Source organism: Phycodurus eques, chromosome 22, assembly GCF_024500275.1.
Source record: "Phycodurus eques isolate BA_2022a chromosome 22, UOR_Pequ_1.1, whole genome shotgun sequence".
Taxonomy (NCBI): Eukaryota; Metazoa; Chordata; class Actinopteri; order Syngnathiformes; family Syngnathidae; genus Phycodurus; species Phycodurus eques.
This window is the reverse complement of record NC_084546.1, coordinates 6,654,359-6,681,144: the sequence shown is the minus strand read 5'-3', so window position 1 is coordinate 6,681,144 and position 26,786 is coordinate 6,654,359. Positions and strand designations below refer to the sequence as shown.

General features: G+C 43.0%; 1 protein-coding gene across 5 annotated transcripts; it reads right to left on the bottom strand.

Moving 5' to 3' along the window:
• slc38a4 (solute carrier family 38 member 4) lies at positions 1-26,116 on the bottom strand. 5 transcript variants are annotated; one of them, XM_061668291.1, is made up of 17 exons: positions 25,973-26,116; positions 18,566-18,735; positions 16,734-16,946; positions 16,541-16,637; positions 16,108-16,223; positions 15,690-15,763; positions 15,469-15,561; positions 15,299-15,380; positions 15,140-15,222; positions 14,499-14,557; positions 12,826-13,086; positions 11,177-11,256; positions 10,984-11,084; positions 10,307-10,431; positions 3,816-3,960; positions 2,583-2,680; positions 1-2,405 (listed from the first exon to the last, which is right to left on the bottom strand). In XM_061668291.1, the coding sequence occupies exons 3-17, from the start codon at positions 16,847-16,849 to the stop codon at positions 2,301-2,303; spliced, it is 1,635 nt and encodes a 544-aa protein (XP_061524275.1). In that variant the 5' UTR covers positions 16,850-16,946; positions 18,566-18,735; positions 25,973-26,116; the 3' UTR covers positions 1-2,300. The 5 variants fall into 5 exon arrangements, with proteins under 5 accessions (XP_061524275.1, XP_061524276.1, XP_061524277.1 ...); XM_061668292.1 differs by having other exon boundaries at positions 18,566-18,634; XM_061668293.1 differs by lacking the exon at positions 25,973-26,116 and adding an exon at positions 18,808-25,300 and having other exon boundaries at positions 18,566-18,634.
• Between the last annotated feature and the right edge of the window lie 670 nt (positions 26,117-26,786).

The window sequence follows — 26,786 nt, the reverse complement described above, 5'->3', positions numbered from 1 at the left end:
CACATTTTTATTCTTCAACATCATGAAAGAGCACCACGGATACAAAAACATGCCCTTTGAATGGGTACAATTACAAATGTGTTAGTTTCAGTCCTAATTCCACAGGGTGCGTGATGCACTGTGGTCAGTACTGGGTCGGTGCTCCTCCATCGCTCACCAGGGAGCGGTTCTGTACATTTTTTATTTTATTTTTTCAAACAAAGCACTAGGACCACTCAATCACGGGCAGCAGCTTGGCTCAAATCATGCAAACGAGTTGATTTCAAGACAAAGACGGATGGAGACTTATACAAGACCTGAGATACGTTGGCGGAGCAGATGTGTGGCTGCAAGGTAAAAACCCAATGTGGGGTGAAAAGAAGAAATGCAAACGGTGGACACGGGTGGCAAACATTCATAATGTGAATGAGGAGATTGTACCTACAAATCGGAACATTCGGTCACGATGCTCTTTGATTTTAAAAGGCCTTTGAAAAGCTTTCCAAGGTTCAAGTAAGACCTCCCCCAAGTGTGTCTGTGGCAGCGGTTGATTCACAGTGAGGTCAGAGCATTGATTGTCCTGTCGCAGCCAGATAGAACGTGGATGTTTTCTTGTTGTTGTTCCGCCTCAGTATTGCTCACAGGTAGCCTGATCTTGAACCCAGTGTTGGCCAGCAAGAGATAATAAGCTACAGACTGCGTGATGTTTTGTGAAAACCTCTTACAATCATTCTGGTGTGACTCGTCTAACAACGTGAAAATGGGCATGAAAAATATTCTTACAAATGTACAATAAAAGAGGGAAAAAAACTACTGTCATACAGCAAGAAAGAAATGCATGTTATACATATTTATATTTATTTATATATATATATATATATATATATATATATATATATATATATATATATATATACTAAAACAAACATTGGATTGCAGAAAGTACTCTCAACAATGCACCTGCAGACAATGAAAACCGGTGTACAATAAAATAAAGACTATTTACAGAGCATATACAATTGTCCAAAAAGACTTTGTGTCATCCCCCAAAAAGAAGCATGCCCATAAACACTATTTCATCTGAAATATCTATATGCTTCATGTATTTAGATCCACAAAGAATCCGTAAATGTTGTCCACTTTGGCGGCATCCGACACAGAGAGGAGAATTTAATGTCATCATTCATGTTCTTATTAAAGGCACCAGAAAATAAAAGCCAATTCATGTCTGGAAAGGCACAAGTTAAAAAGATGAACCACAGTAGTGAGGTTAAAAATGCTGATTATTTCAGTGAAGGCACCAGTACATTTGTGGACGTGCCCAATTATTTTTACTTTTATACAGAAAATAATCGATTGACTAAACCTTGATGTGAATGTAACAGATTAATGTTAAAAGCACATTGAACTTGTTTGACCTTTTACAAACGGGTCATATACTTGGCATGGTATCAAAATGTGTTCGACAGTATTCTTTGCGGTATGACTTCACCTTCATGAGCATATGGCACGAGTTGCAAATATTTTACTACTGTAATACTCACTGTCATGATTGAGCCTGTGTTGTGTACTGCATCTTAAAAAAACAACAACATTTCAGTTGTCAATTGTTGACAAAAAAAATAACATGCTTTTTCTAGTTGACCAGCCATACATCAAGTGCCTGAAGCAGATTCTCCGTATTATGTACAACATTCACTTATTCAGTAGACAATTATATACATATACCTCCTTGTGATTGTAATACTGGAAAAATCTCCAATGCTTCATGTCGTTAGAGATACAGCTTCGGGCTGGTTGATTGCGTGAAGCTAAAACCAGTCGATTTAGCGTTATTGTTACTGGACGTGCATGCAGACAAGCCTCGTTCCTCGATTGTTCACATTGAAGAGAGCAGCAAATGACACTGACTGGCTGCGAGTGTACACGTGTTAGTCATACGCCACAAAGTGATGCAAAAGAAGTGCTCCGTGTTGTCCGGGAGGGCCGCAGACTCCGACCCCAAATGTCACATTTTAGTGCGCAAAAAGGGGCTTGCCTTCGCCGCCCTGCGCAAGGCCGTTCGGGAGGTGACAAATGTGTGTTCGTTCAAACTCTTCGCGGCTCGGAAATAGCAGTGACGATGATGCTTTCGAGCGTCTGCTTGCCTCTCGCACTTCCAGAGCTTTTTTAAAAAGAAAAACCTACAAAAATACAGCAAAACCCATGAAAAGTCTGAAGAACATCTTGATATGTCCAGCTATTGTGGTAAATCTATGCTTAAGGAGGGACTGAAGCGTCTTCCCAGATGTTGCTCCAGGGAGGTCGGAGACGGGGTGTGCTTAGTGCCCCCCGCTGGAACCTGGTGGATTGTGGATCCAGTCGAGAACGATGAGTGACAGGCTGCCAATCATGAAGACGATTCCCACGACCAGAAAGACGGCCGCCTGCGGAGGGAGACGAGAACAAAATAATATTAAATGCGTTCGGATGAGTGAGGACGCACCGCAGGGTTCTGGTGAAATTTCTGTCGAGTCACATTTTGAAAACGGGCCCCGCCTGCGGGTGTACACTAGGAAAGCTGATATGTTGAGAAAGTGCTGACAGCATATGTGTGGACTCACCCCGATCTTTTGAGGGGAGCGAAGCGGTACCGTCTTCACCAGGCGGAGGTAAAAGGCGGCAGGGAGGATAAAGATGAGCATGGTGGCTGCCGACGAACCTGATCGAAAAGAAAGCAAGTTTAGAAAAGTGTCTTTACGACCACCAATGGCATCTGGGGGGGAAAAAAAGCATTTCACATCATGTCAAGTGCATGCCCAACGAGTGGTGCAATAACTCTTATCTGTACGTTTGGTCGCCAATCAGAATGCAGAAGAAAGTCATTCCCAGGAAATCCAATGACAATAATTGAAGTCAATAAACGTTTGGTGATAGAACCTAAATATGAAGTTCAAGAAACTATTATGTAATTAAACATTGAACTAAGCAAAACATTACGTTTTCCCTCGTCTCAATGCAAAAGCTAATTTATCTAAAACGCCATTATAGTGCCAACAGCCTTTTCTTTTACAATGATGTACAAATAACATGGAAGCACCAACAATAGACGAACTCAGTGATTCGCAAAGTGTGCTATGAGTACCGCGAGTGGTATGCGGGCTCCCTCTAGGGGAATGTAAAAGAATCACTGAATGAAATGTTCAAACTGTGCATACATAATATTCCGGTGACTTAACCTTTTTTTTTTTTTTTTTTTTTTTTTTTTTTAAACCAGATCAGTCCATTTAAGTACACTTCAGTTGTATTTGACTTTTAAGTACAATACATTGCATTTAATCTTTTAGAACTGTTTGTTTTCAAGAATGTATTTTCGTACAATTTTGCCTTCAAGTAAACGTTAAGGCACAATTGTAATGAAGTGATGCGATGTGACTTAGATATTAGCTTTAACCTAAAAAAACACCTCATTTTATTCAATTCACAATGTGTGCCTTTGCATTTGTTCTCTGCAAATGTAATTCCTCTTCCTCCCTATTCAACTTTCCAATATATTTTCATGCAGAATGCCTGCAGATTAAGAGGAGGACATGGCTAATATTTAATGTTGTGGTGTTAAAGTGTCAAGAATCTTTAAACAGAGTGGTCACGATTTTCTCACGCGACTGCACAGCTGACACGACCTGACACTTTAAGCTTGTACACTTTTTAAAAAAAAAAAAATTATGAAACGAAAACAACCTCTGACCCAAAGCCGCTAATCGGACCGCTGCGGCCAATCTTCACATGGTCGGATGTCGGATTCTCGCATGTGCTTTTCTTTTCTTTTTTTCTTTTTTTTTAACTGATCCACTTACCAATGAAGCCAAAAATGTCTCTGATGGTCGGGACAAAGATGACTAACATGTTGTTGAAGAACAAGATGCAGGCGGCGATGAGCATGTGGCGAGGCCAGCTGAAACTTCGGCCACTGAACAGCAAGGTAGTGATGGAGGAACGGATCTGGACAAAAACAAAACGGGATTTTCACATCAAATTGACTGAAGGAAAATGAACGCCAGAAGCTCGTGGTTTTTAAACCGGCACAAGACAATGCATCAATTGTAACAAATCTCTTTAATAATAAGCCATGGATGGAAAATATCTCGCTTCTTTGAATCTGTGGCAGCCATCGTTAATGCACCCTGGTTCTCGTTCCTCGATGTCGCTGCTGTCCCTGTTTTTTTATACCCCCAGGACCCCAAGACCTCAATCAATCAAATCTTAACCACGGTCGACCATACCTATTTTCATTTATTATTATCATTTTTTTTTTTTACGTTGCGTCGTCATCCCTGGAGGTTGAAAAAAGTAACGAGCCTATTTTGACAGAGGAGTGGAAACTACAAATCTCTGTTTCTTCCCCAGACTGCCATGTTGTACTATATTTCTGTAGACAGCAAACTCGTTGAGACTCGATCAACAGCGGCTCTGTGGTTGCAGCAAACGTGCCCTCCAAGACACGATGAATCTACTATCAGTTCCTCAGAAAACACATAAAATTATGGAGAAGCACCGCAGACATGCGCACAAACGAGTTATTCAGCAGTCTTATCCAAAGGCATCATTTAAGTATGTGGGTGTATAATTTGTCGTACGCGAGTTGTCAAAACGTTTTGCGGCGTTCCACCACCTTTGTTGTCGTCGTGACGTACACGAGTTTACATTCGCATGGATGCCCTCAATTCTTTCTCAAGGCGTTTACCAAAATTGCGCTTTAAGACCTCCTTTAAAAAGTCCGTTTCGAATGTTTTCAAGCTTGAAAACACTGTTGCCATGGACACAAACACTGACTACGTTTATTTTAAGGAATTGAGCAGCTGACGTCATTTCATTGCAGTGTACAGTCAATTGAATTGCAATGACATTAAAGGATTCTATTCCAAATGGCTGTGAAAACTGGTGGCTATGGTTTGTGACAAATAAAGCACCTGTTCTTTAGACTTCCTATTTATCAGGATTTGCCTTGACAGGATAAGAAATAGAAACTGAAGCAGGCCTCAGTATTCTTGAGCCCACACTATCTGTCAGTAACCACAACAGTCCCAAGCCTCATTCCCACACTTGGCATTGACTGAAGTCTGTCAGATGCCGTGTGTACAAAAAAAAGCGTGCGTGCGTGTTAAGAGAAACAGCGAGCCCGCAGATCCCCGCTAAGACGCCCGGTACTGCTTGAGCCACAGGCAGTCCGTTCAAGCATCCGGTGGGTGAAAGGTCGCCAGTATCCGGTGTAGCCCGAGGCGCCCCCCGGCAAGATGGCTACACAGGGAGAGGTTAAAAAAGATGGCGCTCGAAGGTGCCCATTCAGAACGGCAAAGGGATGATCTCGGACTGTGCAAGGCAACCATGAGGTTGCATCAGCCAAGTGGTGAGAGGAAGGTGGGCGTTCATACAGGAAAGGGGGAGGTGTGTCACTTGCAGTTGACAGTTGATTGTTTATTTTTACAACAGGCCTTACTTCCTGAATCTTTTATGTTCTACCTTTCAGGCATAAAAAGGCGCAAGACAGTGTATATAGTCTATGACGGCAGATTTATTTTGAATCAACATGCTCAAGTACGGCAAAAAAAAGAATCAAATATTTTTGACAGTCCCAAACAGGTGACCTTCATTGTGATGAGGTTTTTCTGGGATAACCGCCAAATTCGCTGCCAAAAAGGAGTCACCGTGAAGAGTTATCTGAGCTACTGACAATAATTTAACTGCATCCCCCTTCAAAACTCTCCAGCCTCATCCCGCCTTTCCCTCGCTCCCACCAGCTGTTGCGTAATTCGGCTCGGAAAACTCGAACCGGGACGGGGCATTTCTCTCCGAGGCTCCGAACTATTCGGCACCCAACTGTTACCTGGTGCGAAGCCTTTGGAGTACACCGTGTGATATTTGTACACGTTTGACTCCTGCTATTTACCTGTCAGACACCCCCGCCCTCTGCCCCCTCCCGAAGGCGCACACACATCCACACAGTGAGAATGTGGATGAACTGGTAAGAAAGCCAGAATGAACCGGTCACAACTTGACTCAGCAGGTGTGCAGAGTTTGCAGTGGATTATTCCGTAAGTATTTGAAAAACCTCGCGGTGACTTACACATTTGTAAACATGCGCAACTGCATAACGATCCAGAGACAAAAAGCAGAAACTGTACTGGTTGCCACGTAAATATATATGTATACAGCCCATCTTCATTTCAGCTGAAATCAAACAAAACATTGCACAGATGTCCAGAAAGTCCCCATTTCCTGTAAAACTAAAGAATATATGAAACACAAGAAGCGAAGCATGACAGCCCAACTGGCGCCTTTTCACTTCTTCATTTGCAGCCAAAACAAAAACGTCCAACAGCAGTCTAGCCCAAATGTAATGCTCTCGGGGGGCTCTAGTGGCCGTTTTACATCCTGCAACCAACGGCAAGTCAATTTTTCGACCAACTTCTGCAAATAAATTCAAGTTAAATCTGTTTTTGATGCATGTTGCACATATTCTTGGCCATGAAGGTGGTTCACCGAAATTGTGGAAAATGACTTCACAACCCAAACATGAGTCTCAAAGGCCCTGTAAAGTAAATTCACAAATTGGTTTCCAAATGAATGACATATGTTGGAAAGTAATTGCCAAAAACACGCAAGGACTGAGGACTCAGTTGTGGAGTCAGTGGTTCTAAAGTTATCTGTATCGCTGTTTATCACCATTCTAGTTTTGCAGCTATTTCTTGGCTCTGGCAAAAATGGCGTCGCGTGACGCACTTTGGCGATGCCTATACCCCGACAAGCGGACTATTCGAAAGCGAGATGGCTTTCGAATAGTCCGCTGGCGTGGCCGCTTTATAACGTCTCGTTGTTCGGCCGTGAGTTCGCGCACGTCATGCAGAGAAAGACGGAAGAGCGAATAGCGTGGAAAAGCGCCATGACGACCTGGTGGGATATACTCCAGCCGATGGAGGCTTTCAGCAAATTTATTTCCGCTTTACAGGGGCTTGAATTGTTTATAATGATCAACAATGTGAGACTAAATGTTTTATTTCACCTCAGCAAGAGAACGAGAAAGTTAAAGATCGCAGTTAACATCACGTTCTTGGCGCGTGTTCACATGATCATGAGTAAAACTTCTTTGAGCTCCATGAGCCACTGTAATTAGACACTCCTGACTAAGTTGGGGCGTGGACGACTTCGAAAAGCTGATGCAAACTTTAAAGTGTCTGACAGTAGGCAAGTTGTCCGTTCCATCTTAATGCTAGAGAAACTATAAAAGGGGATTTCTATTTGTAGCCATAACAGGAGGCCTTGAAGCTAAGACTGCAAATTAGCGCAAACATGTATTTACTGTCAATTGATGTTTAGGACATTAAGGCGACTGTTAATCATATCTTAAATATAAGCCTGAGAACTGGGACATGTCTGCCTCCATGGAAAGCCCCTTCATAATGCACCGAATCCTGGCAAAGCCCTGTGTGATCCAGCCTCCGTTTTGTATCTTCCCTCACGTGACTGCACACAAATGTACACGCGTTCATTGTAGCGTCTAACGCACATTCTTTGCGCTCTCGCATATATACGACTTCTCCGCGGGGGCCGAGGACAGACGGCCGCAGACAAAGCTAATGTTAATCTCTCGCTCAAGGTCGACACGCAAAATGAAGGTCGGCGAGGATTCAAGGCGAGATCCTCAAATGTCAGGTGGAAACTTGGCAGAGCGACAGCACCGCTTTCCATCTGACGTCTCACCTGAAGCCAAGGTTGTCACTGTCAACGCAGCATAATATACTACAGGGCAACAAATGAGCAACAAATGCGCATTATGATTAATTGATTGAGGGTAGGCTAATCTACGGAAGCCTTCTGTATTTATACTGTAAGACGCAATGAGCTGCCAGTAAACTGGCCTCGCCTATAACCACAACACCTTCTGCTTTGTGAGCTATTTGGTCAATACTCCCCTCTCAGCAGTTAATCACAATAGCTGACTCATGCGAACCAGGTTTTGACTCCCTTCGAGCACCTCTGCGGGTATAAACAGGCCAAATATGTTTTTACCACCGGTGCGGAGCAATTCGGACATGTAGTTCTGACTTTGCCCCTTTTTTTTTTTTTTTTTTTAATATTGTGAGGTTACATTCTTGTGTATTTAGTGCAGTGCCGTAAATTCGCGCGTGCCCCAGAGCAGCGATTCCCAAGCACTGCCGTAAGAGATCATCATCCGATTTCACTTTCTTGGGGCGAAAAGTATTATGTAGTTACTACAAATAATGTCTCTTTGTTCATCTGTCTATGCCAGTGACATATAGTGACAGGCGAAACAATGTAGTGCTCCTCCACTAGATGGCGGAAGGTACAATTTTGTTTGGCTGTGAGATTTTTCCTAATGTAAAATCATTGGAGAAAGAACTGTTAATCGTGTACCACAGCTCCAAAAAGGTTGAGAAATGCTACTATACAAGAGCTGTGTCAATAACTAACTTTGTTTGTCTTTTCATTTTACAGTATTTAACATTCTACTGTTGCATGCGCGGAGAACTGCATCGGATATGCTGATTGGGGTTTCCAATATTTTGGTAATATAAGGTGACCCAAATATTACAGACAGCTGTTGGTATGATGCATTGTTCCGTAACGCCCCCCAACTCGCCCTGAAATTCGTGGTCAAGGAGAGGGTTTTTCCACTGCCCGCTCCAATCCAGTAAACTTCCATTGCGGGAGAGGGAGGGGCGGTGTTGGGGTGGGAATCCTCGCCCTCCCCCACTCCCACTCCCCTCTCTCGGTCAGATTGTCTTCAATTCAATCCACAGTGTCATGCAAGGAGAATGTCTCTGTGTGAATGTGCTTCTGTGTTAACGTGTAGGTGGCGGTGATCGGTCACAAGGAGAACAATGTAAACACAAATTTAATCTATGACTCATTTAGTACGTGTGTAAAACAGTGTAAATGTGTTGCCAAAACAAAGGCTGCTGCATCGTCCTCTGTTTTGCGGGTCAATGACGACAAGGCTGCTGCTGCTGCTGCCACCTGGCGGCCGCATGCAGCTTCGACCGGTCCATCCCGACACTTTTACGAGAAGATGTTGCAAGCCACAAGTTGCCACGTGACCAAGGCTAAAAGAGGGCATGACACTTCCTCTTGGTCAGCAACCAAATTTGCCCACCTTGTGTCAGATTAAGACCAAGCTAAAGTTAGCCCCTGACCATATTTGGGAAGGAGCTACGTGAAAGAATGTAACCGGGTGTGGTGGTGGGGGTGGGTGTGGGGGCGGGGGTATCCCAATCACAGGCCTACTAGTGACTCAGCATGCAATCAGACACTGAAGCTGGGATTGAATGCTGATATTATTGGATGCATGAAGACAATTCCGCCCCCAGCCTGGATGTTGACGCATTTCAGCGACTATCATAAGCGCGTGTGAACTGAACAATGTGTTCTGCATGCAACAGGACATCAACGACTTCCTGATTATGACGCAAAAATCACACCCCGAGCAGCCAATAAAGATCAAATAGGGGCCAACAACTGGAAATGGTTATAACATTATTCGCATACAGTTTATTTACTCAACTGCAGAGATTACCGGGCAGATATTAGCAGTATTGTATAACTGTACGTTATTAAAGATAGCCGTTTCTGTCACATTTTTTTTTTCAATGTTTTTGTAAATAAATGATGGTACTTGGTTTAAATGTAAAATAAATATAACACATGTCGAGTGTGACACTTTATGCTGTCAGATGTCATAGAAAAGGTCATTACAGACACCTAGTGGCAACAACGGACCTTCAGACCGCACTGGAATTATAGCTTGTATTATATTAATGTATTTTAAATATTACTGTATTGATAAAAAAGATGTAGTTCTATCTATGTATCTCATCCAGTTATTCTCAAAGTGCCGTACAAGTACCACCAGTGCTATGCAGGCTCACTCTAGTGGTAAACGAAAGGCTCGCTGATTGAAATACAAATAAAATGTAGAACATTTTACATTTTAACACATTTTAACGGGATCATTCAGTTCAGTTTTTCTTCCCGATATTCAAGCGCAGTGTCAATGTTCAAACTGTGCATAGTGTTACAGTGCCTGATAATAATACAAGTATAATTTTTAGGAATGAAACAGCTGCCTCATTTTTGAGGAAGACGAAAAAGGGTGTTTATTTGACGCGACTATTGTGAAATATATAGAGGAAAGGGTAAGAAAGTATTTTCTTTTCATTTCAATGAGTGACAGCTCTTATGTCAAGCGACTGCATTTGAAAACGACTCATGAGGAGAAAACAAATCAATCATGCTTGTCTGTTTTATTCTATTTAGTACATGAGATACTTACAGGGAAGAGCACAATGGGGACAGTCAGCGTGACTGCAGTGAGGACAGCCAAACGCACCAGTTGTAGCAGGGTGTCAAACTTGTAAACCTTGGTGAACGTGTGAAGCAGCTCCGCCTCCACATTTTCTGTGTTTTGAAACAGAAACAGCCACTCGTGAAACACATTAGCAGAACACAGACGAAAAGATTCTGCACGGTCACAAAAGTGGTCTTGTTCAGACATGACATGATTCCATTCACACGCAGGTGCACGCGCGGGTCCACACGAGGCCGCATTCCGTTATCGGTGCAATTCACACCCGACCGACTGAAAATAAACACTCGTTTGCAGGCCAACTGTGTCATGTTTGTATTATTAGACAATGTTTGACATTCAGGACGCGTCGCTGGTGCCTCTGGTATCTTTATCTCGGGCTTTGCTTGTTTGACTTGGACAATGCTAACGCAAGATGTAATGTTTGGATGTACTTTAAATGTGGAGGACTGAATTACAGCGCTGCTTCCTGCCAGTGAAAAACAATCACGGTCATTGCGAACTGCCTCCCTCCCACTCAAGACACATTAAGTGCAGCGCATATGAGTGGTGAGAAAGCTATCTGTGTCATGTCTGAACAATAGAAAGTTACAGTATGGATTAGTCTTCTTTTGCATCGAAAATCAGTTGTTGGGTTGTGTTACCATAAAAGGTGAGGTAGCCGAATAGTGCTGACATCATGTACATGATGAGCATAGCCAAGATGGACAGGTTGGAGACATTCTGCATCTTCTTCCTGCTGCGACTGCAGGAATAACAGAGCGTGTAATCCATGGCTAAGGCATATATTCAAAGGCATATAGCTTGTCGTATTTAGAAAGCAAACGGGACACGTACTCTTTCAGCTCACTGTAGATGGGCAGCACCTCAGGGTGGCACACAAAGGCAAAGGCCAGGATGGGCACGGTGTACGCCGTCTGGAGAGGATATTGTACAGTTACGGAAGGCTATTTGTCTTGTTTAGTGCTGCGAGTAGTCAGCTGTTCTCAAAGTGGAAGGAGGCGCAGCAACTTGAGTAAAATACTGTCTGTCATAGAGTTTCATCATGACTCTTCCCAAGTGGAGCTGACGACACTACGTTTCCCCTTACTTCTTCAAAAAGTGAAGAGTCTGTCATTTCCCGTGATCTAATGTGCAGTATTTGTGGAGGATGACCGGAGGGCCGAGCACTGCCACGAAAACCGTGAGAATTTGACGCGGCCACTAAAAAGGGGTATAACTACTGCATGTTCACAGTTTCAACCGTAAACATACCACAAACTGAAGCAGTGTCACATCATTTCAAACGTATCTTCCAACATTATCCCTAAAAATTCATAGCTTTATGAGATAAACTATATCTGCATGTGGTGAAGACTCTCCGGAGCTTCCACTAACAACCCAGACTAAACTTAGCCCCTCCTTGACATACAGTGGTCCTTTGATTTACGAGTTTAATAGTTTAATTAACGCTCGTAATCCATAACACTTGTATCGAAAATCATCTTTCCCGTTTGAAATGAATGGAAACGCAATGAAACTGTTCCCGCCCCACATTGTGCATTCCGGTATGCATACCTTGGCCACTGGGGGGCATTATAATGAAAACATACATAGACGCACAAAGAAGAGTTTGACAACAAAGTGACTTGTTAAAATGTAGGAATATTAGTTGTTTATTTGCATAGAATGAACAATATGCCTGCGACTATTGTTATATTGTATCTCTACATGTGTTTCGGCATCATTGGTGTTCAAACATTTGTTGCTTAGCAAGTCACAACACCGCGACATATATGCTATTGGTTACCCCGTCTATGGTGTTTTGCATTGTGTGTTAGCATTAAGCTAGAGGACTTTCCAAATGCAACGTAATGTGTTTGTTTTTAAACACACAAAGTGTCGTTGTCTTTGTTTTTCGGTTTGGTTTGACAGTAACCTTCCAGCGAGGAGCGGCAATAAATATCTTGAATCATCTTTTGAGAGGAATTATTCACTATCTGCCAAACTGCTGCTCGTTGTGAAGTGAGTTGAGTTTGCTGCCACCATCCAACGCTCATTTCTCAATTTTTTTGCTTGTAAGACAGAGCAAAAAAAAAAAGAATCATTTGGGTCACTTGTGAGTCAAGGTACGACTGTATCGGTATCTTAGTGGCTCAGTTAAGATTTTTCATTTGAACAATACTTCCAGATTTCATGAAATTGGCATTACGGATCATGTGAGTCACTCTGAAAGGCTGTGTTTAATTTGTATCCTGGTGTACATTCTCAGTGGCACACAAAGAACACAAATCCCACATGCGTACAAAAGGCATGACACACCCTTCAAACCACCTTCACCAAACATTCGAGTTCGCTGAGTGAGGATTAAGATGGACCCGTCCTTGTCGCAACCTCGTTGAGGCCTTTTGCCTCGTTTCCCCTTTGGAAAAAGTCTTGTTAAAATCACATCAATCAGAGCGACCCACCCACAGATTTGAGCAACCACCGGTCGGTTTCAGCCGCACCTGTGAGTTGAAGATGAAGTATTTGGGCGTGCACGTGTCCTCGTCGTCGCGGTGCGGCTCGACGTGGACGCCGGCGGAGGCGTGAGCGGCGTTGGTGTCCGTTACAGCCGGAGACACGTCCGCTCGGGAGAAGTCCATCTGCTCCGAACGGTTGTGTAACGCGTACACGCCCGGCATGTGTGAGGCGTTCGTGCTTAGGTTGGCCGACGGGTGGTCCAGAAACGGAAGAGGGCATGGTAGCTGGGTTTTCTTGTAGATCACCTTGTGGAGGACAGTAAAATTGACATAGCCTAGTTAGGTATAGTATGGTCACAGACAACCACGGTCGACATCTTTTATGTGTTGGACGTCTTTTGACTGTGTTCTTACGATATCTCAAAGCGAGGTCAGGCCAACAGATTTTACTACATAGCGGCGACCACTGGAGGGAGCAATTTCGGCCCAACTTGTTCACGGCCTCAAGAAGCCTTCATAGAAATTGAAGAAGAACCATTTCTAAGTTTTCTATTTTTGAATTCGCATCTGCCGGACTGACCAGTTTCCATGGTCATATTTCTCAATGTGAGCAAGTTGATCAGGTGCATGTGTTTCATAAAGCTGCTTTTTAAATGCAGAGCTGTTGAATGTTGAAAGTTATACACGCCTGTGTTCAAATGCTAGGTTTAGATGATATATAAAAAAATGTGACCAAGATAAATCATTTCAAACCTTTTTCCACCATTAACGTGGGCAACGAAATTTAAAAAGAAAAAAAAAAATCAAGAGGAGAGGTCGAAATAAAGCACTTCTAATGTGGTCGCGCAAGTGTGCACCCCTGCTGATAACAGATGTTTATTTTTAACACAAGATGTCACCGCAGACATCTTTTAACTGTTGTCAGAAGACACCAGCCATAAAGAAAACCAAATTCGAGCAAGTTTGGCTGTAAACAATCATTTTATCAAACTGTAGTCATGCTCGTTAGCGTCGCATACACAGGAACTCCGTGAACCTGTTTTCCGCTTTTGGTCACATAACGATTATATGATATGTTATACATAGCGGATGATGTTAAATGGTAGTCAGCACACACCTGCTGCCATTTGAAAAGCCTCCCATTAACCCACAAATACATTTGAGCGATCCGAGTCAGCTTTTCCTGACATTTCTTTTGAAAATCAGTGGCCTGAAGGTTTAGTGCCGACATTGACGAGTATTTGGAAATGTTCAAAATTCCTTCCACCTTGACGATTCTGCCACCACCATGGTGTTCTTTTAGTGATGAGCAGTGTTGTATGCCTAAACATACCTTTTGGAATTAGAATCACAAAGGTCAAACTGGGCCTCATTGGACAATAACAAAATCTCCCCAAAAACATGTGGGAAAATATGTTCGGAAAAAAGCCTGACATTTGAATAGGGTGTGTTCATAATGTTTATGGCCATAGTAGAAGTGCTTTTTTTCCTCTTTGAAACAAGATTGTGATTGTATAATGACATTTTTTTTGTCGTGAAATTTTTCCATTGTCAGAAAAAGTGTTCACAACAGATATCAGAACGGCACGATGGATGCAAACCCACTCGGTGGCATAACCTTTACGCTGTTTTTATAACTGAGGAATTGTAGAGTTAAACATCTAAATATGCTAAATCCTCGCTAATGTTTTTTTTTTCTCTCACAAAAATAAACTTACGACTCCCAGGAAGAACACCATGCAGGAAAGAGAAAAACCACTCGTGTAGCCCAGATAACCTGCAATGAAAATAACATGATTTATTCGTCCACAAACAGACTTGGATCAGAAAGGCCACATAGATACCGATGCTATTTTTTGCTTTTCTCTTTCTCCAAACAGCTGGAAATTCGTATGAATGTCTATTCCAGGATATAGGTCACAGATGTAGGTCGAATATCCCAAAATAAATGTATAAAAGACGTGAGAGTCAGTTTGCAAGTGTGTTCACTTCAAAGTCTTTCTGTAATGCCAACGGATAGATATCTAGAGCTCCATTAATTTCATAGCCGGTTTTGCGGGAGCTGAGCCATTTTGAACACTAAACCTCGATCATAAAACTCCATGTGAGTAATAGAGCTGACTAATGAGCTTCATGATACTTTGCTTGAAGTCATATCTGCCAAAGTTGACCGAGAGTTAAATTACTTTTGGCTGACTACAGACAGCTGTGAGGATGTGAAATGGATTCCTTAAAAGTCGACGGCAATAACGTAAGCGCTTGTAAACCAGGCAATGATTTACTGTCACTGGCCAGAACATTAGGAACACTCGCGCATTCTCATGACATTTGCTTTATGTTCTGCAGTGTGCATACTTACCCAGGTTTTTAAGCAGCGACAAGGGGAAAATAATCCCAATGGACACAAATATCACCAGGTAGTTTCCATTCAGGTACCATTCACTGCGGTGCAAAAAAACAAGTGTTAGAATCTGACGATATTCCATCCATACTTGGCAAATTAATAACACGTACTCACCCGGTACTTTCTTCTAAACCCAAGAATGCCCGAATCACTTCCGGCAGTTCATATTTCACAATAAAGAGGTAGCTCGACATGGCTGCAAAATGATACAAGATTAGAAATTTAGCCAAACGTATGAAGGCATTTTTTCAATTCTAATCATGTATTCCGAACCGACACCTTACCTCCTATGTTTTGCATTATAATGGATCCAAACGCTGCTATTTTGCCAGGCCAACCAAATGCCCTTTCTCCCAGTTTCTCATAGATGAGGGATCCTGCGAAATCATTCGGAGACATTTAGCCACTAAAAGCTTCATAAACAACAGCAAATGAAAACAGGGCAAGCATACGAACAGATGAATGGAAGGAATCGCTTGTTGTGAAGGTAAAACTGAACACCAACCTCCTTCTTTAGCTGTCATCAGGAGCAGATGCACAGAATACAAGGAGAGGATGGCAACGGCAATGAGGAGGAGTCTATAAGCAAGGAAGATGAGGAAAGGTCCAGCATTCAGATTTGCGCTGAAGGAGCAAGAATCCTCATTCTAATGATGCAATATGCAATATTTCTATTCTAATGTTATGACAAGGCCATCATGGTCAGTTCACGCGCTGGCCTCTTTGAGAGTGGCTGAGTAGCGGCCGGAAGGGCTGTCGCGTGACTGCCAGGTGTCTGGAGATCATGCACGAACGCTGATTGTCGGAGTTGACTTATAGGGGTCACAGAGTGAGTAGGTGGTCCATTTGATTGACAACTACTGATCGTTGACTTTCTTCGATTCTAATGTCACTGCGTACAGACAGGCTGCGTTGATACTCACGTAAACAGTATAATCCCTGTGTTGGCCATGGCGTAGGACAGGCCCAGGATCCCGCTGCCCATTATGGCATTGCTTAAGTTAAATACTGACATTCCAAAGGATGTATGGCCCGGATGCTGCTCAGATGGGGTTTTTTAAAGAGAGAGAGAGAGAGAAAGAAAGGGAGAGGAGGCAGGAATGACATTAAATGGATGAATACCTCTCTGACAGTGTCAATGGAAACTCAGCATTGTTACTTTTTGAAGGACTCCTGGATCGGATCTCATTATAATGTGCTAGTGTACCCAATGAGTATTATGATTTTTGATGATGCTATTCTCTGCAGAGATATGATATGAAAGTTTTGCGTCACGTGGGCCTAACTTTGGCAATGCCGAACAATGTATCGCTGCAGCCCATAGAACAATGCCAATATATTTATTAGTGTTCTTACATATTCTTCATGGTACTCTTCATATTTCTTCTTCTTCATCATCCCGTTGGTCAGGAACTTCTGGCTCTCTCCATCGTCGATGTCATCCAGGTACTGACTGCGAAGGCACAAAATGAACACGGAGAGATTCTAAAAATGTCCACACGAAGTGTTCTGTCGAGGTTTTGGACTCCATCCGCATCGCAGCGCATACCTGTTGATGGTGGCCTTTTCGGAATCGATGGTCTCAGTGAAACGGTCGTCCAAACTGTCCGTGCTGTCGTCGTCAGCCTCCGCGGCGACTTTCCTAAGCTCCATCCGATCCACCATAGTTGTTCACAACGGAATGAGTTTTCGAATGCTCACTTTAACAGCAATGTGGTCCTTGAACTTCTCCTGGGGTGATTTTCCCCAATACTATGTGATCCTAGAAAGGAAACAAAATAGATGCTAGAGCTGCTTAAATAACGCATTTTATAAATGTCTTTTTTGACTTGAACACGTTTCCAACGGCAAATAAGTCTGTACCATTTCCCGGAACAGTTTGTTCTGTTACCTCAGAGCGGAAACAGTTTGCTTGGCACAACACGGGCGCCTCTCGTACACTGCTCCTCATTGCAATTCCCAATTAGATACCATAAGTGCAAAAGTGCAAAGAGGAGATCTTGTTTCGTCTTTGGGGATATGGCTATATGAAACATGTCAAAGGTGACATACTGTACACCACAATTGCTTGCCTCAGTAAAGTCAACAAATGCAGAAATTCGGTCAAGGATGCAAAGAGTTCCTCAGCGATCATAAGGCCCCCTTGTTCACGTCGGAGGCCTCACCAACCCACGGGGGAGGAGGCACGCTTCACATTTTCCAGTTTAACATCATAATTATGTCATGTAATGTCGGCATTCAGTGTACCTGAAATTGTTGTGTCACATTCTCACAAAAAGCTCTTAGACAGGAGCTAGAACGGGCCTCTGTAAAGTCATTCTAAACTGGATCGGCACCAAATTCTACACCATGGTTGATAACTATAGCTTCTCATGTATTAATAACTGCCAAACACTGATTAAAGCGATGTACAACTTTATCTGGGGGCTTCTTTTTTGCCACTTCCCCAGCATTGTGAGGAGTACTGTTCGGCAGTTAGTTGCGTAATCCTTCATACAGATAAAAAGCAATTTCAAAAAAAATCTTGAAACCTCCCGAATGAGGAAATAATTGGCTTATTTAGCGAGACGTCTCAAGTGTAATTTCCCCCTACCCGATACAAATGAATAGAAGTAAACCAGAGAGAAAAACGATAAGTCTTTAGGATTCGTTCAAGAGAGGCCTGGGCCCGCTAACGACAGCAGTTTGGGTGAAATCACCCTCATTAATATAACATTCCGTTGCAAAAATGGTGGAAGCGCCACCTGAAGGCCAAAAGTGTCCGCTCAGCGGTTGCTTGGTTTCTCAAGAAACGTCTTTGGGAGTTCACGACTCCTCATGTAAACTTTCCGTGCCATGACCTTGCGCAACAAGAGGGGGTGTCGCCTGCTCCATAATGTCAAAGGTCGTCAATTGGGGGAGAGGAAAAAAAAAAATCAGGCCATCGAATACTCGTTTAGTGACTGTGCGCTCAAAGAAGCTGCTGATCAGAAGCATCTTTGCATCACAATAAACACCAGCAATGTTTACAGTCAATAGGCTGCCATGAATTGACGACAAAAACAAAAGAAGAAAGAAAGAAACACCTGACTCTCACTGCTGACGTGATTTGACACACAAGTTTCAGTTTGGGATATGATTTTGGGAGCCTAATGTGTTTAAACTAACAAGAGGTTTTATATAACCCGCAAGCATTAATATATAGTCACTGGGCAACGCAGAGCTGCATCGCAACAAAACGAAAAATGAATGAGCCAAATTGATCTATATACATAGCATGACCAATTCAAAAATCTGATGGTAAAATAAAGGTATCATGGCATTGTGGCGCGTTAACGCCAAGAAATGCAATGATACGCAGTGATTCTTCCTTCTTCCATTCCTAGAAGAACTAATTCTGACCGTATTTCTCCTCCTCCGCTTCAGCAAAGTCTTGCATCAGCCAACCAACCAAAAATGATTTCACCAAGACTGCAGAGAAGTGCAGAAAGTGGTCAGCAGCTGTTTCTCAAATGCTCTCTGCAGCCAGAGCATGCAGCCAGAAACGGCATTTGCATACTTTTGAATGAGACCTATAGTTGGAAAAAAACAAAACAACAACAACACTTTTATAACATAACTTGAAACAAAACAAACATACTCACTTAGGCAGAAGATTCCTACGAAAAATAAATCTTGTGCGCTCCTCTTTTCTCGGACGGTAACTGCGAAGTGAAGGATCAAGGAGCTGCGACTGTTTTGTAACTCAGGTGAGAAAGGAGGCTTTAAAAAGGGGGGAGGGAGTACCTCAGTCACCCAATCAGGACAGGGCTCTCCTTTTGAGCGCACTCATACCCCCCACCATCCCACCCCTGCTCCAAACACACACACACACACACACACACTCACACACCATACTTCTACACAATATCATTTTTGTATTATCCTATGCATCGGGCAGCATCACACACTCATGAGCTCTGTCATGTCTGCTACTGGTAAAATTCAATATCACGTCATAAAGTGATCACATGACAAGTCACATGACCTTCCTTTGCAAACTAGCTAAGTGATCACACATGCACACACACACACACACACACACACAAGTGATGGTCCCTACACACGCATGGGTAGCTGCACTGCTTGGTCCTAGCCACGGTAGGCTGTGCCGCCGCTCTGCCAATCAGAGCGCAGCGTTGGGGGATGTCACTGTGCCCGAGGTTGTGTACATGTCAGGGATGAGGCATTATCTCGTGGCTTCGTAATGTTCAAACAGACAGACTCCACTTCAGTCAACTTTGAGAATCCTCAATTGGACTTGTGGGTTTTAAGCCTAACGTCGAACCCCCATTTCATCGCAGGGATACGTTCCAGGCCTACGCGCAAAAAGTAAAATTCCGCAATATGGAAAGTCTCAACAAAAAACTTTTGTATTTGATCCATTTAGTGACTACCTTTTGCCTTGCCTTGTTTCAGTTTGGCAGCCTAGAAATATTGCTCGGAAAAACATCAATTGAGGCTCTCATTGCGCTAAGTGAGCAAAAACCGCATGATTAACCTCCTAACACATATCCTGGTGCGGGAGTATATTACCAAAGTAGTCGTTCGAGTGACGCACGGCAGCAATTCACACCCAAAGTCAGTCCACCAAGATTCCTTAGATAACTTCAACAAATGCTCAGCCAATCACCTGTGACCAGAAAGCTGGAGGGGGGTTTGGGGGATGGACAAGGTGCCATAAAGTGCAAAATACTGACTGACAATACGAGCGCCTGGGAATGCTACACATTCATTATTTAGGTACTCTTCTCCAGCTTTGACAACGGAAATTGAAAATGAAGCTGTGATGTAACCATGTTAAAAACAACAACGACGACGACGACGACACTCATACAGGCGAAGATCCGTTTCCTAGCAATTAGGACAGCTGCTGGCGTCGCCGCACCGTCACCTGTGTTGACACACCCCTGTTATGAAACGCCATATTGCTATATATATTCACACACCACCATGGAATTTACCACCCTTGATAAGTTCTGTGTAAACAGGACAAGCAGACTCTTTGAATGCGACTCCGCCGCGTCTCCTTTTTTAATTTTATTTATTTCTTTATTTTTGCAGAAGCTAACCAGCTGTCTCCGACCAATAGTCTACAGTACTTGCCACCTATAGTGTTACTTTACTTTCATTTGCTCATTTTTACAAGAGTAGCTGAATGTCTGAATTCAATTCACCTCATTCTAAACAAACTTTTCTAGGGAATTGCTTGACCCATTTTACGCGATGTGGCTTCCCCCCCCCCCCCCCCCATCCGTCATCGAGAGGCCAAGTGGGACATGTTTGTGCCATCGTCGATAGCAAAGGGCTATTTACCTTCCCTTTTTCATCAATACATCTCCAGCATGACGCACTCGAGTCATTCCTGGACTCAGGTGAATGAGACAGGCCCTCCCGCAACCATGTGTCCACAGTGATCATTAAAAGCTGGAATTTGAAAGGGCTAAATTAAGCCTAAACACGTCTCAACGGGTTGTACAGGCTGTCCACTGGTGACTCACATGACATGTCTTGCGATCATGACGGAAAATCCACCCAGATGCAATAAATATAATAGAAATGGTATACAGGATTTTAAAAAAGAAGGGAACTTGAGTTTGGGAATAATTCTTCAGTAGGCTGTTAAAATCCTTGAGAGCGCTATCGAAGACTTGACAGTGCCCGCGGGGCCTCTAAGAATTTCACAGGTCTGAGACAACGTATATGTCAAGCTCCCATGTTCCTTGAATGTGCTTCGCAAGTAACCCGCTGCTATTTCCGTATGACATAACAGCATGATCCGACTATGACATAAGCGAGCGAAGAGATCGGGATTGATAAAAGCTCCTTTTTGGAATTTTTCTGGTCCTTATACTGTATACTGAGGGACCATTTGCATATGAGATGATGTTTTTTTCTTTTCCTCCCCACAGTCGATCAAGGAAATACGATGATCACATTTCGGTCACAAGCTTCAGCTAATGTAGTCTCGGCGACAAGGAATGAGGGCAGCGTCGTGAATTGAAGCTCCGTCTTTGTTGCCAAAATGCTATCTCCAGTACTGCGCAGACAACATCTGTGTGCTGACGAGAGATTTATCCATCGTTGAAGTTGTACGATACAACACGGAGCAACATCATACACTTGTGTCGCTTATAACTCGCGTTACCATACCGGCGTCACATTTGACCAAAAAATGAGACGAGTAAAACGGTCACTTACAAAATATACAAGTCAGTCCTCAAATACAATAAAAACACAAAGCACGTTGGAAACTGCTATACTTTGCTGACAAATAACAATGACCTAATTGATGAAGCGACTTCAACTCGACTTTCATCGCATTAGCATCGACTACAAAACATCTTTAGTTGTGCGACCCCTAGTTTATGCTACTTTTGCTAATGTTGAGCCATGTTTACTGTTGCTTGTACAGTATTTACCAAGTAGCTAGTAAATTCCGCAGGGGGAGTCCAGGAGCAAAAAAGAAAAAAGAAAAAGAAAAAGTGAATTGTTGCTCATGCTACTTTGAATCAAAGTCAAGCTGGACTCGCTATACAGTGAGCACTTTTTGTTTCAACACATCTGGCTGAGTCATGCAGCCCCCATTTATTTGTGTCTGTCTGTCCGAATTTCCGAGTGCCACGTCTCCAAAAAGGAGCTCCGCAAACACAAAGCCGAGGCAGAGCTCACGATCTGCACGCGTCCACCTCGTCTGTCGGTGTTCCCACCTGGGAGGAATCTCTCAACTGACTTCTTACGTCACTACAGCGTACGTTTTGATGAATGCATCCACACCGAAGTGTATGCCAAAACATCTCGACAAAGCCCCACTGGTGTCACATGACAGTGGCAGTAGCCACATGAACTTGGCCTTTTGTATGAGGACCTGCTGTGTCCTAACCTTGTTTGTGAACTGTTCCTCTTTCTTATCTCTTTGCATCGATCCGCTAACTTTTGCGTGCTGACAGTGACGGTTTTCTTCTATTTGTAATTCCTTGCCTGCAGGCTTCGAGTGAGGAATCGGAGGGCTAGAGGGTTCAGTCCAGGAGATCCTGATGGTCCCTGGATCATTTGTTTAACATTACAGCGCAAAGGTAGATGAATGCTCAGTGACAGTACAATCTTAGAATTTAGTGTCATATGCTCTTTTTTTTTGTTTTGTTTTATTTTGTTGTTGTTGTTTTTTTGGTTTTTTTTTTGCTTATATGCTTTTAAATGTGATTATATTAATACGTTTAGCCTATATTCTTCTATCTCGCGTATAACTGCTCATTCTTTCCAGGCTTAGTGTGATTTGGCGATTGTCATGTCTCCTTTGTCAACTATTATGTAACGTATGTTCACGCTTGTGCATAAGTCACATTGTGTATTATTTATGGTGGCAGACTGCTTCATTTTGCTGCGCTGAGGCTCACGCAGCAGCCCAGCCCTGTTTTTCTTGGCCTGTCAAGAGGGTTGAAGAATGACTTGAAATGCTTTTTCTATTCATTTTGCTGTGGCGCCTTGTATAAATGCATAAGCATGGTGCTGTAAAAGCAAACACAGCTTCTATTTCAGACATTCCCTTTACATAAAGTTCACCAGGAGACGTTAAGCGATGCATTCTTAAAGGAATACAGTGAACCTCGTTCATCATGGGTGACACATTGGAGACCCACCCACTATCGGTGAAAAGCCACAATATAGAGAGAGCATGAAAAACATTTTATTTTCAAAATAGTTTTACCTCTCTTACACGCTCTAAACACATTTATACAGAACACAATTCCAATGAAGTTTGGATGTTGTGTAAAACAAATAAAAACAGAACACAATGATTTGCAAATCCTTTTTCATCAGTTTGAACATGAAATGTTGTACTCAATTGGATATAGGTTTGAAAGGATTTGCAAATCATTGTGTTCTGTTTATATTTACGTTTTGCACAACATCCCAACTTCATTAGAATCGGGGTTTGTGCATCAGGTAGTTCGGGCCAAGGGATTTGATTGGACAAGTGTCATTCCATGAGTGATGATATAAAGTACAACAACACTCCGCCTCACAGGTTTTCTAAACCGTTAATTTGGCCTACGTGAAGAGTCAGTGGTTATCTCACATTACTCTGGGTTGTTAGAAACCTTTCCAGAGATAACATTTGATCAAAGTATGTGAAGTGGACTAATTGTCCAACTTGTTCCATGAAAGTGAAACAGTAAAACAAGCTTCATTGGTTTCATTTTCTTTTGTCAACGCTGACGCTTGGATTAGTTAGCATGTCGAACTCATGGCCAACTCTGCGGCCACTGTTGGCCGCTATTTGTGTTGGCAAAGCCGAATAACTGATTAAGTCAAGAGGAAAATTACAATTTTTTTGGGTCTCTTATTACTGTGGACACATTCACTGCCATTGACGGCTTTAGAAGTCAACTATCCATTTTAACTGGGAAGGACTGAATCCCAGCTGTGATGATATACTGCACGGGACAACATCACTCCCTCCCGTGTTATATTGCTTATTTGTAGCACAAGCCTAGGTTCCAAGCAGCTGTGTGCGCAAACATCCCACTGTGCTTACAAGATGTCAAACGAGACACTGAGCCCCTGTGGTTGACCTGGGACCCCTGACCACCATGTGGCGGGTGATAAGAGGAAAACAAATCTCCCCCCCGCAAGCACCAACGCTCCTTCTCACTAAAATGAGAAGAGACAGTCCCTTGGATAGGGCAGTCCACCTTGGGTCAACTCTTCAGCGAGTGGAAACGGAGACGTATGAGCTCGACGCGGGTCTTGACAAGTTGCGCATTTGTCCCCAGACGAATCGCCCTGGCGCCACGTTGCGAAATTCATTGCAGGAGTGTGACCACAACACTCAAAACGACGGCGACGTTTGCCCGAGCAAGTATTGCTTTTGCAGTTATTGACGCTTCCACACGGTGCATGAAAAGAAAAGTACAGGTATACACAATAATTTGAGTCTGGAACAAAGACATTGAATTCTAAAGCAGTATCGGACAGGTACCAAAGGATGGAAGGCATACAAAAATTTGTTTTAAGCAAAGAACAGAAGGATGGAAAATAAAAAATGTAATAAAAGCAGGTGTAAGCGATGACAGGAAGGCTGTACGGATGCAGGAATTAAAACAGTTGTAAGTGAAGGAAGGAAGGAAGGAATAAAGGAAGTCAGACAAGTAGGTTTGAGAGAAGGGTGGCTGTTTTGGATGCATGAATTTAAAGTGGACAAAAAAATAAATGGCATACATTTTTTGTCTTTAAGGGTATATATTGTGCCATATGCCTGACAAATCGCTGAGAGCCTGTTACCAATCTTTAAAGGAGGATGTAGTATGCATGCAAGAGCAATAGTTGACTTTCTACAGAAACATTGCACGAACGCAGACCAACCTTTATGACTACAAGACATTTTGTGGGCCAAAAGTGCTTTTTATGACCTCTCAACGGACCCTTTCCGATTTGGGTGCCACTCGCCCGACCGACCCTCCTAATATTACCAATTGATATGTCGTGACAGCTTCCTACCAGCAAAGTGAAGTAACTGCAACAGGTTATTGTTACAGATGAGTCACGCTTTCAGGTTTTAAATCCATGACTACGGTGGTCGTTTTTCTTAAGTTGACACTGGCCTGTCAGCGCTTCGGGTTTAAGGCTACGAATTCAATTGCGTAACCGAAAACAATATGAACCCACGGGTTATGAGGCATTTTATTACATAATTTCGTCGAGCAGAATCACATCTAATCGAGAAGTATTTGCCCCAGCGAGATAAAAGTCTATTGCTATTCACAAGTTGTCTGCGAGTCATTTCAGTCCTCCACTTTTTGGTTGCTTCCTCCAATTGAAATGAACAAATGCCACCGATGTGCTTGCTCCACATGTTGCATTGAGGAGAAACTCTCTTTGAGGTCACTGCCGGCTGGCTATTGTAATCTGATTTCAAGATTATAGTCCTCACTTTGGACTGACACTCTCAGGAGAGTATTGATTTCATAGTATGTTTTTGCGGACACGTGGAATTATTGCGTCACGTTCATGTAAACATTGCAAACCTATCGCATATGTTGGAAATCATATCAAAGATGCTATTGGTTAGTATGCCTATCGATTTATATCCCCCTCCCCCCCCCCCCCCCCACATCAATCATTAGCTCACGGTGAGCTGACCCGAACTTCTCCTGTTACATCAAAACCTGCCATCGCCAGTTGCTCAATCTGCTCGACACAAGCCATGTTCGGCCCCACGCCATGTGACCCCCACGGAGGCAGACCCTTTTTGTTTTGTTCCACGGCGCGTGGAAAAAAAAGAAAAAAGAAAAAAGGGAAAAAAAGACAGAGAGAAAGCCAGGAAGGTAGTAGACGTGCAGTAAAACGGAAAGTATTACGCGCACATTTACGCGTAAAGCAACAACAACAACAAAAAGCGCAACTGGTGATTTGATGACGAAACTGAGTGATTCAGAACCTAAATTGCGTGGGGTCAACAGAGACGCCTTTTCGGCGCTTTTACGCGCGGCGACACCCTGCAGGAAACGCTACTGCTGCATGCTTCAAAAGCAAGAATACCGTGCGAGCATGAAACGCCAACAAAAAAAAAAGAGAATTTAAAAAGGTGCAAATCTAAACTGATGTTTGATGTTCTGAGCGTTAAAGCGACCTAAATCCGCTTATTCCAGCCAATTAAACAATAAGAACGTGAACACCCCAACGCGAACGATCAATTAAACATGCAGCGATTGGATGCGGGATAAAAGTCAATAAAAAGGATTAGTATGAGAGTATTAAAGGGCTTACCCAGTAAAAGTGGAAGGCAGTTGCAAGTCGCAGCAAGAGGAGGAGGAGGACTCGTGTGGAAACAAGAGATGGAGACCCTTCCCATTTAACAAGCAAGGAGACTGAGTGGAAATTTCCATGTGCCGTGTGATGACGGCAGCTCGTGAAGCCTCATATTACACTGCTGGGTGGCGGGTGGGTGGATGGAGGGGTCCCTGTCCTGACACCCCAACAGACAACCCCCCCCCCCCCTTAAAAAAAAAAAAAGTCAACAAAGCACCCTCATTGTCTCAATTGTATTTCAGTGATCCTAATTATTGCTTTGGATTTATCCAATCCAAATAGCTGAATGAATTAAAAAAAAAAATAGAATTAAAAGTAGAGTCAGAGTCGAGTTTGCCTTTGTTTACATTCCGCCTGGCCACGTTAGAGGAAAGAGGAACATTAGCCAAGGATGACTGAAAGAGTCCCCCGAAGTACGCAATGAAGCAATCTTGTGGCTTCAAAAGGAACAATGACAGCATGGTAACCGTTGTTGTTTAAAACTGAAAGGGTTTATGCCAAATGCGCAATAAAAATGGGGGGGGAAAGTGTTTCCTACTTTGCAAGTTTTCCTTGGATATACTGACCGCAGAATAGACAAGAACATACATGTCTAAGCAAACTTCAATCATCATGATATGCTCAGATATTTATTTTCAACCAGTAAAAAAAATATGATATATTATATATACAAATATGATACATATATTTACAATTCACCCTGTGAAGGAGCATTGAGTTACCTGCTTACCTCCCATTTTGTAGGCCCATTGTCATGGGGTACGATGGTACC